A 15,898-nucleotide genomic window follows, 5' to 3' on the forward strand; every position below is an offset into this window, starting at 1 on the left:
TTATCCAGACATTTTGCCTGCACATCTGCTCTGTTGGGTGGACTGTATCCTGGTCTTAATGACTGAACCATGTTAATGAAGTGTGGGTTCTCAATCATACGGAAAGGAGAGTTTGTTGCATAAACAAACCAGGCAATTTTTTCATCAATTACCTCTTTTTGTAATCTGCTGGTTCTTATCACAAACTTATCTATGGTTGTTTCTGGATGATGGAGATTTTTTTTTTTTTTGCTACAGGTGATATACTGTGCTATGTGACATACATGATGTGACTGAAACACTATCATTGGCAGATAACTCTGAACTATAGAAAATGATGGTGATCTTGAAGGTGGATAGTCTTCAGAATCCTGTATGTTGAGGATGGATTCTCCTAAACAAAATAAGTCAATGCAGTTATTTAATTATTATTACCATACTGCTCATTTAGTATTACTCATTGCATTCACTGACACTCAGTACTACTTTAAAGGTGAAATTGTAAAAGGAAGATCTGCCTATTTCAGCTATTTATTTTTTATCACAACTGCATCTAAAATGTACCTATAGAGTAACAACTATATTTTTTGCTCAAACATGAAGAATTCAAGAATAGTCCAGAAGGAAGACAGGCAGTCCTTAAGAAAGAAGTATGAAATAAAAAAAGTTTACCAACCTGAAGATCCTGCATTCCCTCCCCTGAGCTTTGAAAAATCCGGTTTCCTGATTGGTCCTCTGGTCAGATGTTTGGTTCTCTTTGTTAACCCTTTACAGGTGAAAGAAACATTAACCCTTAGCTATCTATTTATGACAATGTTTCCTTCTTCTCTTGTCTCACAAGCACATACAATAAGATCATTGTGGACATTGCTCCACTCATCAAGACTTCAGTTAACAATGTTACCCTCTAGACCTTTTGCACACTGCTCAATTTCTCTTTCATACACTTTATCCAGCAATTTCCTGCAATATCTACTCTGTTGAGTGGACTGTATCCTCGTCTTAGTGACTGAACCATGTTAATGAAGTGTGGGTTCTCAATCATACAGAAAGGAGAGATTTTTGCGTAAACAAACTGGGCAATTTTTTCATCAGTTACCTTTTTTTTTTAATCTGCTGGTTCTTATCACAAACTTATCTATGGTGGTTTCTGGATGATGCCGATTTTTTTTTTTTCTTTTTGCTCCAGGTGATATACTGTGGCTATGTGACGTACATGATGTGACTGAAACACTATCATTGGCAGATAACTCTGAAACTATAGAAAATGATGGTGATCTTGAGGGTAGATAGTCTTCAGAATCCTGTATGTTGAGGATGGCTTCTCCTAAACAAAATAAGGCAATGCAGTTATTTAATTACCATACTGCTCATTTAGTATTACTCACTGCATTCACTGATACTCAATACGACTTTAAAGGTGAAATTGTAAAAGGAAGATCTGCCTATTTCAGCTATTTGTTTTTTTATCACAACTGCATCTAAAATGATAGTACCATAGAGTAACAAGTATATTTTTGGCTCACACATGAGAATTAAAGAATAGTCGATAAGGAAGACAGGCAGTCTTTAAGAAAGAAGTATGAAATAAAAAAGTTTACAATCCTGAAAATCCTGCGTGTTCAGACATGTTCCTTTCATCATCTTCAATGCAGCTTCCTCCTGAGAAGGAACATTTCTCATGATGATGATTCATTTGGGCAACAAGGCCTTGCATTTCTTTGTTGCACTGTTTTCATTTTGCATGCATGCCTGTCTTACCCACAGGTAGAGAAACTTCATTCAAATATTCCCAAACTGGGTCTGTTTTACAGCCTGCTGCCATTACAGGTTTTCCCTTCTAGTGAGAGAATGATATGGTAGATCTCAAATCAATGAAGGCTATGCTCAGAAAGAATTCAAGACTTCTGGAATATGCTGCTCAAACAGTTTCACTTTTGTTTCTACTGCCTGTCCCTCCCATCTCACATTTATCTCCAAACTTCTTTTCGTTGTCCAGATCTATTCTGCCCGCAACAATCTTCTGTTCTTGAACTTTTTGAAACTTTGCACTTTTAGAGAAAGATTAAGGGATTGACTCTGTGTATGCATATTTGCAGGGGGACCATACGGTTGAGGTCTGTTATTTCTTACTTCTGTATATTATTTATTTATTTATTTATTTAAAAACATGTTTTCAGTTAACAAGCATGTTATCTGTGGAGACACAAATCCACAGTTTGAGAACTGCAAAACTAAGCATCTCTGATAGTATCGTCTAGACTGAGCACTGAGTGTCATTGGGTAGATAGAAAGATTAACCTAAATAATCTATACATCAACCCCTGGAACCCCATAAAATTGGGTCCCTAATCCATGAACTACTAGAATTCATTTACAATGCTTTTCTTAAACATTACATGAATATATTGTCTCATAGTATAGAATTAGAATTTATACTCTCTATTCCATTTTGAGATATCTTTGAGCTATAATGTATCTTAATTAAAACTAGATAGGTTTTTTCCTCAAAAAGCATTTTATCAAAAAAAATCCAATTTAAATAAAAAGTCTGATTTTTTTATTTTTTTTTAATTTTAATCATTGATTTTTATCCACTCCATGTATCTCTAATTTCATCTAGAAAAAAGAAATAGGTAGAGAAGTGAGGACAGGAGTGGAATCATCCTCCCTTCTTTCAGTGCACAAGTGGAAGAAAGTTTGCACATACATGCAATTGTCTACATAAAAGCTCCTAACTGTCTCAAACTGCTGATCAGTTTTCTTTAAACCTGGTTTGCTTTTTAAGCTTCAATAAAAACTAATATGCCAAGTTTGAAGCATCTTGGTTTGGATGTGTTTGTTATCCAAGAACAAAACTTCTGAATGGCTCTTATGGGGAAAATGTGTTGTTTTTTTCTCAGAAAAGCTCAACTAACTTGGCCCAGATTTGGATGAAAAAAATCATTTTCAAACTACATCAAGATGAAATGAGAAATATTACATGAAAAGCAATTTTGTATGAGAAGCTTTTGAGCAGGTGAATTATAGGGCTTAGTGTGGAAGTAATTCAGTATTATTAAAATGGTTGCTACATATTTTAAAACATATTTTTCACAATGTGTATGTCATAAACAAATGGTTAAGGGTTAAGTCTCTTTTACCTGTAAAGAGTTAAGAAGCTCAGTGAACCTGGCTGACACCTGACCAGAGGACCAATGCGGGGACAAGATACTTTCAAATCTTGGTGGAGGGAAGTCTTTGTTTGTGTTTGTGTTTTTGTTCGTTGTTCGCTCTTGGGGCTAAGAGGGACCAGACGTACACCCAGGTTTTCTCCAATCTTTCTGAATCAGTCTCTCGTGTTTCAAAATAGTAAGTACTAGCCAGGAAAGGCGGATTAGTCTTATGTTTGTTTTCTTAACTTGTAAATGTGTATTTTGCTGGAAGGATTTTTACCTCTGTTTGCCGTAACTTTAAATCTCAGGCTGCGGGGGGGCAGGGGGGAAGTCCCCTTAGTCTATATGAATCTGAATACCCTGTAAACATTTACCATCCTAATTTTACAGAGATAATTTTTACTTTTTCTTTTTTTAATTAAAAGCTTTCTTTTTAAAAACCTGATTGATTTTTCCTTGTTTTGGAATCCAAGGGATTGAGTCTAAACTCACCAGGGATTGGTGGAGGGGGGAGGAGGGAAGGGAATGGTAAATTCCTCTTTGTTTTAAGATCCAAGGAGTTGGATCTGTATAGCTTCCCAAGGCAACCCAGGGAGGGGAAAGTCTGGGGGTGGGGGGAAAGAAAGGGGAATGGTTTATCTCTCCTTGTTTTAAGACCTAAGGGGTTTGGGTCTTGGGTTCCCCAGGGAAGGTTTTGGGGGAACAGGAAGTGTGCCAAACACTATATTTTGGCTGGTGGCAGCGTACCAAATTTAAACTAGTAATTAAGCTTAAAAGTGATCATGCAGGTCCCCACTTTTTGGACGCTAAAGTTCAAAGTGGGGAAAAGACCTTGACAGTGTAGTATTGATTTTTTTAAAAATGCAGCTCAGAATTCAATTTACTTTCCCAATATCTGCTTGTTTCCTTGCTAAAAATAAACTAGATATAAATCAAACTGTTTTCAGTTGCTATTGATTTGTGGGACCAGCTAATGGAAATTAACCTTTGTTTTTCTCACGAGCTTGCTAAGAATATGTAGTTGGGATATAAATTGTGACTGTCACTTGGCTTAGGTTTCCTCCATTCATACATTTTGTCTAGAAAAGGTTTTGCAGGCAACAATGATGGTTGTATTCTTATTCTATAAATAAGTCTTTTAAAAAGACCTTTTTATATAACTGTGCTCAAGAGTCCATTAATGGCTATTAGCCAGGATGAGTAAAGAATGGTGTCCCTAGTCTCTGTTTGTCAGAGGGTGGAGATGGATGGCAGGAGAGAGATCATGTGATCATTACCTGTTAGGTTCACTCCCTCCAGAGCACCTGGCATTGGCCACTGTCGGTAGACAGGATACCGGGCTGGATGGACCTGTGGTCTGACCCAGTATGGCCATTCTTATGTAATAAATTCTTTAAATGTAAATAGAATTATGCCTGAGTAAATAGTTTGGGAGTTCCTGGAGTTGCAATTTCCTGATCTGTTTAATTTCTTCCTAGAGCTACCTTCTTGAATTTTCATGATTCCATACATGTGAAACAACTTAATAGAATTTTATTATCAAATAGCTTAAATGAAATACATTATGTTGTAGAATTGTTGGCGGCCAGTAAATTAATAATTTTGATAAATGTCAAAAACTAAATAAAAGATATTTTGTCGTATTAAGAGTAAAAATATTAAATCTCTACCACAAAATGTTACTGGTTAGCTATATTTGATTAAAAAGTTGCTAAGTGTGATTCTAATCCTGCATTTGTAAATGTGGCAAACATCACATTAACACCAGAACTTTATAGTAGGGACTATATGATTGACTTATAGCTCAGTGGTCTGAGCATTGGCCTACTAAACCCAGGGTTGTGAGTTCAATCCTTGAGGGGGCCATTTAGGAATCTGGGGCAAAAATCTGTCTGGGGATTGGTTCTGCTTTGAGTAGGGGGTTGGACTAGATAACCTTCTGAGCTCCCTTCCAACCCTGATAGTCTATAATTCTATATGCAGTCCTTGTGACTTATATTCAATTAATCTAAAAAGCTTTTATTTCCTTTGTAGATTGAAAAAGATCGATTGGATTACAAATTTTGTTCAACAGAAAAATTATCCTAATGAAAAATGGATAGACGTCCAGAATCCGTGTAGTGGAATAACCATAAAGGGAAATGTTATCAGATGAACAAGAAAACATCTTATCTTACAATGGAGAAGTCCTCATTTTTCAGCTGTCAAAAGCAAAATGTGCGGTCGAAAAAACAACAAGATTACATGTCAACAGAATGGCATATGACAGTGGCACTAAGCTGTTCGTTCAAAAATCCTCAGGACTGTTCAGCATGCGTGGTGGGAGCTTGAATATTGAAATTGTTTGTTGCAGCTGTACAGCAGACTTCAGAACAGGAATTAATCTCCCCTGTATTTTGATGAGAGAGAAAAAAAATAATAGTGTTTTCAAATACTTTTTATTGTTGCTTCACAGCTCCAACGAATTTGAACAGTGCTTAAATTTTAAATTGGACTATGAATTGAAAGATGATATAAGGTTACTTAATGGTCCAACAATATTATGGAGACATGCGAAAAAACTCTTTTATGTCTCTACCAAAACTTGCACAGTGCTAAGTGCTTCTGTTCAGTTTTCTTCCATTGAATGGGCGGATGAGATTGAGAATGAAGGCATCATAGTATTAGGGACAAGGACTGCTTGTTTGCCAGAAGAAAACGGTGGGCAAACACTTTCGTTATCAGATGGAGCCATCTGGGGTAGTGAGTTTGTTGTATATGCAATTGAAAATCAGAAAATATTAACTGGCACCTGTTTTCTGCCTCATGCCTATAGCAGCGTGATATCTTGTGTGCATGTCTGCAGGACTGCAATATCAAGAAGCCAATTCAGAACATCAGTTGTTGCCGTCACCCGCAAAAAACAGTTGATTTGGTTCCAAGATGGTCTTCTTAAAGGTACCTGCCAACTTCCGTATGAGGAGCCCTGTTCAGTACAAGTAGTGACAACAAGCAGAAATGACGTGCTGTATGTTGTGTCATTTGTTTCTGGAAATGTCTGTGCTGTGCAGAGAGACAGCTTTCAGGTATTGTGGTTTTATATAGCTAGAAACAATGGACGTTTTTAAGGGTTCTGTTTCCTCTCCCCGTCTACATTTGTAAGTCAGGTTCCCACGAGAGAGAGGTTAGTGTTCACCCTCTGTTCCTCCTTACGTTGCTTCCACTAAAATGACCTAAATACAGTAGAGTACATCTTTCCAAGTGTTGCTCTGTGATTTGTGTAAAAAAAACCAGTAAATGATTCAGTTGCTTAATTAAAAAATTGAGACTTGGCCAGTGTCCCTATTTCAAAAGTTGTTTAGAATAAGACTTGCCCATATAGCAAGACTCTGTTATGAATATTTTTACATAATCCATTTTAGAGAACTGTACTGAATTGATATTGACCCCAAATTTAAATTTGCTGCTTGAATTTTACTAACTTGCCCTGACATTTTAGCAACAAAGAAATGCAGCAGGTGAAGCCCATGGACATTTTTTGGCTTTAGTTTTCGTAAATCCATGAGGCAGTGTGAATTATTAGTGCTTTCTTGATATGCTGCCAAAGCTCTGCATAATTTTGCTTTATTTGGAAACTCTTCGTTTGCCTTCAAAGTGCACAAAATACCCTTTTTGTTCAGTTTCCTGCATTTAATGGACCTAATTGACATAAATATTTAATTTGATATTTTTATTTGTAATTTGAGCTTTGAGAGGGAATATGGAGGGCTCTAAATGCCTGAAGTTACCATCTCCTTAACTGTTCTGTGTATAAGCTAGTTTTCCATACATGGTGCAGAATTTAGCTCTACAACTATCTTAATATTGGTGGGAATCACATGACTAAATCACAGGTCTCAATAAATTCTGAAAATTCTTATCGTAAATTATATTTACGAATAAACACTCAAAAGTTGCAGTATTTGAAAGACGTTATCTGGAAAAGAGGACTTTTCTTTTAAAGACATTATATGCACTTTACAGATGGGGAAAATTGAGACACCAAAGATAACTAATTTGACCAGGGTGACAGTTAGTCAATGATAGAGCTAGGAACAGAATTTGAGACTTTAGCTCACAAAACCATGCTCCAGCCCCTAGACCAGACGTTGGCAAACTACCACCTGCGGGCCAGTCCTGCCCAGCCCCTAAGCTCCTGGCCGGGGATCCTAGTCTCTGGCTTCTCCCCCACAGCCACGCTGCCGTGAGGGCAGCACTCTGGCCTGCCACTCCCGCTGGGCAGTGTTGGGAGCGCAGCTGGCTCTGACCAAGTGTTGCGGCTGCGAGCTCCTGCTGCTGGTAAGGGGGTGGAGAGCGGGGGGGTTGGGTAAGGGAGCGGGAGGTCCTGGGGGGCAGTCAGGGAGGAGGGGGCAGTCAGGGGATGAGGAACAGGGAGGGTTGGGAGGGGGAGTCCTGGGGGGCCTGTCAGGGATGTGGATAGGGGTCGGGAGGGCAGTCAGGAGACAGGGAGCAGAGGGCATTGGATAAGGGAGTGGGATCCCGGGGGGGGCAGTTAGGGATGGGGGGGTCCCGGGAGGGAGTAGTCAGGGGACGAGGAGCAGAGGGAGGTTGGATAGGGGATGGGAGACCAGGGTGGGGGGCTGTCAGAGGGTGGGGGTGTGGATAGGGGTCGAGGCAGTCAGGGGACAGGGAGTAGGGAGGTTAGTTAGGGGGCGGGAGTCACGGGAGGGGGCGGTCAGGACAAGGAGAAGTGGGGGTTGGATGGATTGGAGGTTCTGAGGGGAGCGGGAAGTGGGAGGGGATTGGGGCCAGGTTGTTTTGGGAGACACAGCCTTCCCTACCCGGCCCACCATACAGTTGCACAACCCTGATGTGGCCCTCGGGCCACAAAGTTTGCCCACCCCAGCCCTAGACTAAAAGTACCTGCTTGTGCAAATAAAGTAATTGCTCTCTTATGTGCTCTTTTTAAAAAGTGAATAATCGTAGGCAAACTGTAACAAAATTGAATCTCAAATACAGATGTCTTAGAAAAAGGTGTATACATTTTTAATATTGCATTTAACTGCAGGTTGCTTCCAGATGGCAAGAAGTGAAGTCTGTTCTGGTAGATGACTTTATTGGCACTGGGACTGAACAAATTGTATTGCTTTTTAAGAACGAATCCAATACAGATAGTTTAAGTACATTCATTATAACCGATTTGGGAGAGGTCAGCTATGACGTAAGTTCAGTTTACCTTTTCTTACCCATTGAGTACATGCTCATGAAATTTCATTAACAGAACTTCAATATATTAATAGAAATATTTCTGCAAAGTGAAGCTGTACATATGCTATCAAATCTCCTTAAATTTGAATTTGAATACAATGCCTTATGATTTTAATAGTGAAGTTATAACAAACAAGAATCAATTGAAATAACTGTCTGACTTGACGTGACAGTCAATAATAGAAGATCTTTGGGGAAATTAAAATAATGCTGCTGAAAAGGCTTCATGTTGATACTCGTATAGCAACACTTGCTACACTGTTTATTTTCTGGTCAACCAGAGACACTTAATTAAGAGCCTGACACTTGTTAATTAACCTCTCATAAATTGGTCTTTGCAATATTTACCATTAACCTCTAATTTCATTTAGTAGATAAGATTTTTTTTATTATTTCACATTATGGTCCTTGTGGCTTTGTAATTTCTCATTATAGATTCTTCTATAAGTGTATGTCAATAAACTGCACCTTGCTTTCAGCTGGTAGACTAATGTTTTCTTTTCTTTAGAGCAACATCAGTTGTAAAGAGGATTTTCTTCCTACGGAAGAACTACAAGAGAATGGTTTTCTTACCATCCAAGCTCTCGAAGCAAGGTTGCAGGTTTGCATTCTGTAGCACTCTCTGTATTTCCTAATATGTAAATTGCTGAGGAGGCAGTGGCTTTTTTGTTTTGTTTTTGCTTTTGTTGTTTTGTTTGTTTTTTTAAAATTAGACATCAGATTCTATTGAGGAGAATAGAAAGGAGCATAAACTCTGGCATGTCAAGGGTAAAAGTGCAATTAGGCAGGCCAAAAAAAAATTTGGAGAACAATAGCAAAACACACAGACACTAACAACAACAAATTTAAGTGCATCAGAAGCAGCAACCTTCCAAACAATCAATTGGGCTACTAGACAATCGAGGTGTTAATTGAGTACTCAAGGAAGGCAAGACCATTGCGGAGAGGCTAAATGAATTTTTTGCATCAATATTCACTGCAGAGGATGTGAAGGAGATTTCCATACCCAAGCCATTCTTTTTATGTGACAAATCTGAGGAACCATCCTAGAGTAGAGATGGTCAGTAGAGGTGGTTTTGGAACAAATTGATAAATGGTTATAAGTCACCAGTATTCACCTAAGAATTTCAAAGGAACTTAAATATGAAATTCCAGAACTACTAATATGGTATGTAGTCAATTGCTTAAATCAGCCCCAGTCTCAGATGACTGGAGGATAACTAAAGTAATTCAGTTTTTTTAAAAAAAGGCTCCAGAGCTGATCCTGGAAATTATAGACTGGCAAGCCTAACTTCAGTACCAGGTAAATTGGTTGAAACTATAGTAAAGAATAGGAATTATCAGACACATAGATGAACATAATATGTTGGGGAAGAGTCAACATGTCTTTTGTAAACAGAATTCATGCCTCGTCAATCTATTAGAATTCTTTGAAGGTGTCAACAAGCCTGTGGACAAGGATGATCTGGTTGATCTAGTGTACTTAGTCTTTCAGTAAGGTTCCTCACCAAAAGCTCTTAAGCAAAATTGGCAGTCATGGGATAAGAGGGAAGGTCCTCTCATGAATCAGTAACTGGTTAAAAGATAGGAAACAAAGGGTAGGAATAAAATGGTCAATGTTCACAATAGAAAGAGGTAAATAGTGAAGTCCCCCAAGAATCTATACTTGGACCTGTGCTATTTAACACATTTTAAATGATCTGGAAAAAAGGGTGGACAGTGAGGTGGCAAAGTTTTGCAGACGATACAAAATTACTAAAGATAGTTAAGTTGAAAGCTGACTGTGAAGAGTTAAAAAGGGATTGTATAAGACTGGGTGACAAAATTGCCAATGAAATTCAGTATTGATAGGTGAAAACCATACAGAATGATAAGATCTAAATTAGCCTTTACCACTCACAGAAAAGATCTTGGAGTCATTGTGGATAAGTCTCTGAAATCATCTGCTCAATGTTCAGCAGCAGTCAAAAAAGCTAACAGTTTTAGGAACTGCTAGGAAAGGGGTAGATAATGAAACAGTAAATGTCATAATGCCTCTTTGTAGATCCATGATATGCCCCCATCTTGAGTACTGCATGCAGTTCTGCTCATTCCATTTCAAAAAGGATATATTAGAATTGGAAAAAGTACAGAGAAGGGCCACAAAAATTATTAGGGATATGGCACAGTTTCTCTATGAAGAGAGATTAAAAATATTAGGACGGTTCAGTTTAGAAAAGAGATGACTAAGGGGGGATATGAAAGAGGTCTATAAAATCATGAATGCTGTGGAGAAAGTGAATAAGAAAGTGTTGTTTATCCCTTCTCATAACACAAGAACTAGGGGTCACCCAATGAAATTAATAGGCAGCAGGTTTAAAACAAACAAAAGGAAATACTTACTCACACAACACCCAGTCAGCATACCCATTGCCAGGGGATGTTGTAAAGGCTGAAAGTATAACTGAGCTCAAAAAAGAATGAGATAAGTTCATGTAGAATAGGTCCATCAATGGCTATTAGCTAAACTGGTCAAGGATGCAACCCCAAGCTCTTGGTATGCCAAAGTCTCTGATTGCAAGAAGTTGGGACTAGATGACCAAGGATGAATCACTCAATGGTTACTCTGTTCTGTTAATTCCCTCTGTAGCATCTGGCATTAGCCGCTGTCAGAAGACAGGATACTGGGCTAGATGGACTGTTGGTCTGACCCCAGTATGACCACTCTTATGTTGTATCCTGTTGTAGAACATAAGAGAAATTTATGCCAAAAAAAGCAGAAAATAATTTCTTCTGTTAATTGTATCATATAGTATTGTGCAGGGAGAAATAAATATTAAATATTCTGTTTTTGCATCAGTGGTGGTCCATATTTCATTACTCTGTTAGCCAAGTAATCTTCATTGTCTTTCCTCACATACCTTACTACAGGTTGTATGTGTGTACCTGAGAGCAGAACTTGAACCTACTAAATTGCAAATGTTCTTGCATCAGAAACAAAACTAGTGGTGTGGAAATTTATAAAATTTCTGTGCAATGGAAGAAAACCACGTTTTCAGAGAATTTACTTTTTTCCAACTTAAATCCAGAAAATAAAGGGATTTGGGGGTAATGTTGAAACTAGTCTATCAAAATACCTAAGACCATCACAATGGCCATTATGTACACACTGTGTTTAAATACCAACTTAATATTTGAATGATTACTCTTGTTGCTTGTGATTCTTTTCTGGCTGGGCAGACGTAGGCTCTCTAAACAGTGATGGTTTGCCTTGAGAGAAAGGAGGTCACAGTGGTCTCTTAGGTTTTGCACACGCCTAGCAGTCAAGTGATTTGGGTCCTCATTCTGTTTTTCATTCTGACTTGGTCTCTGACCATGGATGGGACACTTAACCTCTTGATGATATTTTCCCATGTGTCAGCAGCTGATTTGTGGGGGTAGGCTTGCGAAACAAGTAAGCAAAAGTAAAATGCCTAAACAGAATTGACTAAGAAAAATAATGCAAGCATTCAGGGTGATTTTCCAAAGTCCAGAACACATCCAGTTTCTTCTGTTCTATTTCCTCAGCTTTCTGTTGGAACCTTATGGCTGCCATCTGATTCCTCTTTCATAAGCTCCAGTAATGTTATGGTGAAGAAAATTTGGTGTGCCTGGAGTCCTCAGACTTCCTTGATTTTTCTCTCCCCTACTCTCCTCCATTCTTTCAGTCTGGCTCTGCGATAGATATGGCTCAGAATCTGTAGAATTATTTGATGATCTCACTCTCAAAGAAAACTTCCTTACTGTTCTTGGTTATTATGTGACCCCATCACTGTGGTATGAGTACTTATATCCATGCTTAATTTATGAGAATTATCACAAGTATTTGTTCTACCTGTTAACTCCTGGAGTGGCTCTGTGATCTTCTGAGATTGTAAGGGGTATTTTTAGGTCATAGTTTGCTCAACTTCCCTCAGAGGATCACTTATGTTGTGTTCTATAGTTTTCTGCTATTATAAGCCCTGCTCACCATATATGAAGCCACTGGTAGAGATAATGAAGCAGTCTGCACTGTGATTTATTTCTTAGGTTGTATGTGTAGTAGTACGTAGATGCCCTAATCAGGTCAGGACCACGTTGTACTCGTAATGTGATACAAGCTGTATGTAGATGCAACATATGCTTCATCAACCTTTGATGATGCAGGGCTTTATTTTCCCCATTTCTAGTCTAGATAGTGGTGTAGGTGAGTGCTGGCCACAGAAAAAAATGCTTATAGAAAAATATATCCATAGGGTAATCTTTGCATAAGCCGCGAAAGTAGCCTGGACCCTTGAAGCTTTATAGGTCAGTACCTTCCTGTCTGGCCACTGAAGTTTTATAGGTGCCTCCTTCCTGTCTCTCCTACTTTCTCGAAGACAATAATCTTTGCTTTGAGCCTCATGGACCCGTTGACTCCTCCCATGTAAGATTCTTTATACTGAAAATTTCCTTTTGAGTGCTTTTTGATCTTCATAGACCTGCAATCTAGATAGAGAACCCTGGGACTGTAAAATTTCCATCCTCCTTCTGATTATTATTTTATATAACGTAATTGGCAACTTTGTCTCTTGCTCAAGCGTAGATTTCATCGACAGTCATGAAATGCATCATTTTTACCAGAAAAGTCCCAGGGCTTCATTTACACTGGAGGGAAATGACCTATGTGAAACACACAAGACTAATTCCTATTCAAAACATTGCTCTCCACTTTGAAATTCTGTGCATCTTAATTTCTTAGATTAGTATTATTGGACAAGTTTTAGAGATCCTACTCTCAACTTAAAGGCATTTCACTGTTTGGATGTAACGTGATAACTTTTGAATGCCACATTGATTAATTCCAAAATCTCAGGGAATTTCTAGGCCCCAGGGGACAGAACCCTATTCATTTGGGCCGGGGGGAGGATGAAGAATCAGAAAATTGGAAGGGGGAAAATGGGGGACATGTGGAGCCCTTGGAATATGTTTAGCAGAGCCATAGCTTCAAGCACCTCTGCAATTGTCTATAGATCAAATTTCAGTAAAAGCTTTATTTGGCATGTTAGGGGAATGGGGCGGAGAGGGGCGTGCCAGTTAGTAAAAATTCCAGTTAGTTATACTTACCGATGGAATACCAGTTTTCAAATGATTAGAATACAATAAAATGAATAAGGTATAAAATAGCGTACAGGTACTTACCAATTCGGTAGTAGTACTGTACTGCAGAGTAGTTGGTTTCTTGAAGCACTTAGATGCATACAGGTCAAGTTTTCTATACAGTAGGGTTATATTATGACACTACATATCACTGTGGGCAGCGCATGGCATATACCCAGATCACTAAAAATACACTTAACACTAAAATGATACTGAACATAATTTAATCTTTGATTAAGAAGGCACTTCAGGATCTTGCAGTGCCTCAGGATCGTCATGATCAACATTCATTATCATTGTAGATGTAGAAGGTGTAGGAGATTGGGCTGAATCTGTAATGATCCTGTGACATACCCTGGAAGCTGCTTTTTTGAATAAATCCCTGATATCAGCTTGCTTACTTGTCTTCTGTCTCTTTTGCATAAAAACAGAGTGCAGAATGTGCAATTGCATAACCTCCTGGGCAGTATACTAGTCCCAGTTACTAGACTAAAGATTTGTATTGGGAGATATTGGAAATGCCAGTTATTGGAGCTTTCTGGCTGATAAAGTGCTGGATAACACAATTTTTACTATAGTTGGTTGATAGCACCAATTAGGGATATGTTTGCTGGAAAGTTACTATCTCATCTCTGCCCATTGTCCCAAAACAGTTTAACATGTTGATATCCTATGTTCAAATAAATGTTAGTCTCTAAGGTGCCACAAGTACTCCTGTTCTTTTTGCTGATACAGACTAACACGGCTGCTACTCTGAAAGATATCCTAAAGGACATATCTCCCAGATAGAAAAAAGAGAAATAATGATGGGTGAAAAGAGGTGCCCACAGGGACCCTGGCAAGAGGGAAAAATAGGGGGTGGATCCTGGTATGGAGTGGAAGGGGGGAAATGGAGAGAGGCTGGGAAATGCAGGTGCACATAGCACCTAGAATAGAGGAGTCACGGAGAGTCTTTGGGGGAATGAGAAATGGACACATGGAACCCTTGGCATGAGGATGGTGAAGGGTTTGCGGTGAGTTCCTGAAATAGAAAGGGATGTGAAGGTTCCAAACAGGGAACTTAGGAGCAAGAGTGGGGCAGGGTGCATGGAGTTTGGTCTGCAGAAACAACTAAATGAATGAACCCCTACTTTTATATCTTCACACCTTACCCTTTTGAAAAGATAGCTGTGTCCTGAATCTTGTCTGAAATTCTCTTGATGCTCTTCTAGAAAGCAGGACAGAGGTGACGACACAGTAAAGAGTTTACTAAACAAATACTTGAATACTGCTGCTTTGTCATGAGGCAGAGCACATTCCAGACTTCTGTGCCAAGATTTCTGGAGAAAAAGCATAAAAGATGCAAATTAGGATTCAATAATTTATCATGCTTAACAGTTTAAATTAGATCATCAGACAGTCACACTCTTTATTGCTTCTTCACGCTGAGCTGCACACACCACACATTCCTCCATTGACTCTCCCGCCTCTGTGTGCTCCATGACCCTTCAGTCTTCCTCCACACCATTCTTACTCATTTCATTCCTGTCCCGGAGATAGGTCATCAAACTCTAATGCGATGATGGGCAGAGCTGAGATTATGCCAGAATGCTGAATAGCTGCCATCAAATGTTTTTTTGACCTATAGACAATTAAAGAGGTGGTTGAAGCGGCTAAGTCTACTAACTAGATGCAAGGGACTTAATGGGTCCTTTGCTTCCCCTTCTCTTTTCTCCACCCTTTCTGATTTTCACCAAAATACTAGATGTCTGCCAATTTCTGCCTGGAAGACTCCAGGCAATTTTGAAATTGATCAGATGAGGCATTCAGAAGTTAGCATTTCTCTGTATTTAACATGATATCAAGTTAAGTGTAAGGTCTTTGTTCAGTCAATAATCCCTACCAAAGCAGGCAAAAAGAACTTTCTATTTAGATAGGAAAAGTGAATCAGGAAGAGATGACTAATTATTTCTGTGGATCTGTGATTTTTTTGAGGATCCATCAGACTATCTTAAAGTCAAGATACTTTAGGCACTTTTTTTTTTTAAATGTTAGGCACTTAAGTTTGTTTTCTCAACAAACATGAATTTCAGTGCCTAACTTCAGGCACCCTATTTTTTTTAAATCTTGACTTAAATGTCTAGAGTGGAATGTAAACCTGAAAGGCCCTAATGCACTTCCACTTATACTTTGCTTACTTAAGTCTAATCACCATCCTTTTTTATACCCCACAGGCTGGTTGCACTTCTGTTCGGGAACTACAGCAGCATTTACGGCTCAAAGAGAAGGTTCTTTTTGAATCTTGCTGCGCATTAATAGATCTTGTCCAAGAGCGAGAGCATATCCTACCAACTGCAGAAGAGGTAAAATAGATTGTGTTGTCATGGTTTCTATATTTTTTC

General features: G+C 38.7%; 1 protein-coding gene across 3 annotated transcripts in view; it reads left to right on the plus strand.

Annotated features, from left to right (window-relative positions):
- FANCB (FA complementation group B) overlaps positions 1-15,898 on the plus strand; it is a 32,552-nt gene that overhangs the window by 4,334 nt on the left and 12,320 nt on the right. For 2 of the 3 annotated variants that reach the window (XR_004375866.2, XM_032795931.2), the window contains exons 2-5: positions 5,169-6,199; positions 8,182-8,334; positions 8,890-8,982; positions 15,731-15,859. Coding sequence is in view for 2 of the 3 variants with exons in the window: in XM_032795931.2 (XP_032651822.1) it covers positions 5,276-6,199; positions 8,182-8,334; positions 8,890-8,982; positions 15,731-15,859 (1,299 nt within the window). In the remaining variant the exon portion in view is untranslated. Of the gene's footprint in view, positions 1-2,882; positions 2,999-5,168; positions 6,200-8,181; positions 8,335-8,889; positions 8,983-15,730; positions 15,860-15,898 lie in introns of all 3 variants that reach the window. The other variant, XM_032795932.2, reaches the window with a different exon arrangement.

This window comes from Chelonoidis abingdonii, chromosome 1 (genome assembly GCF_003597395.2).
Source record: "Chelonoidis abingdonii isolate Lonesome George chromosome 1, CheloAbing_2.0, whole genome shotgun sequence".
NCBI lineage: Eukaryota > Metazoa > Chordata > Testudines > Testudinidae > Chelonoidis > Chelonoidis abingdonii.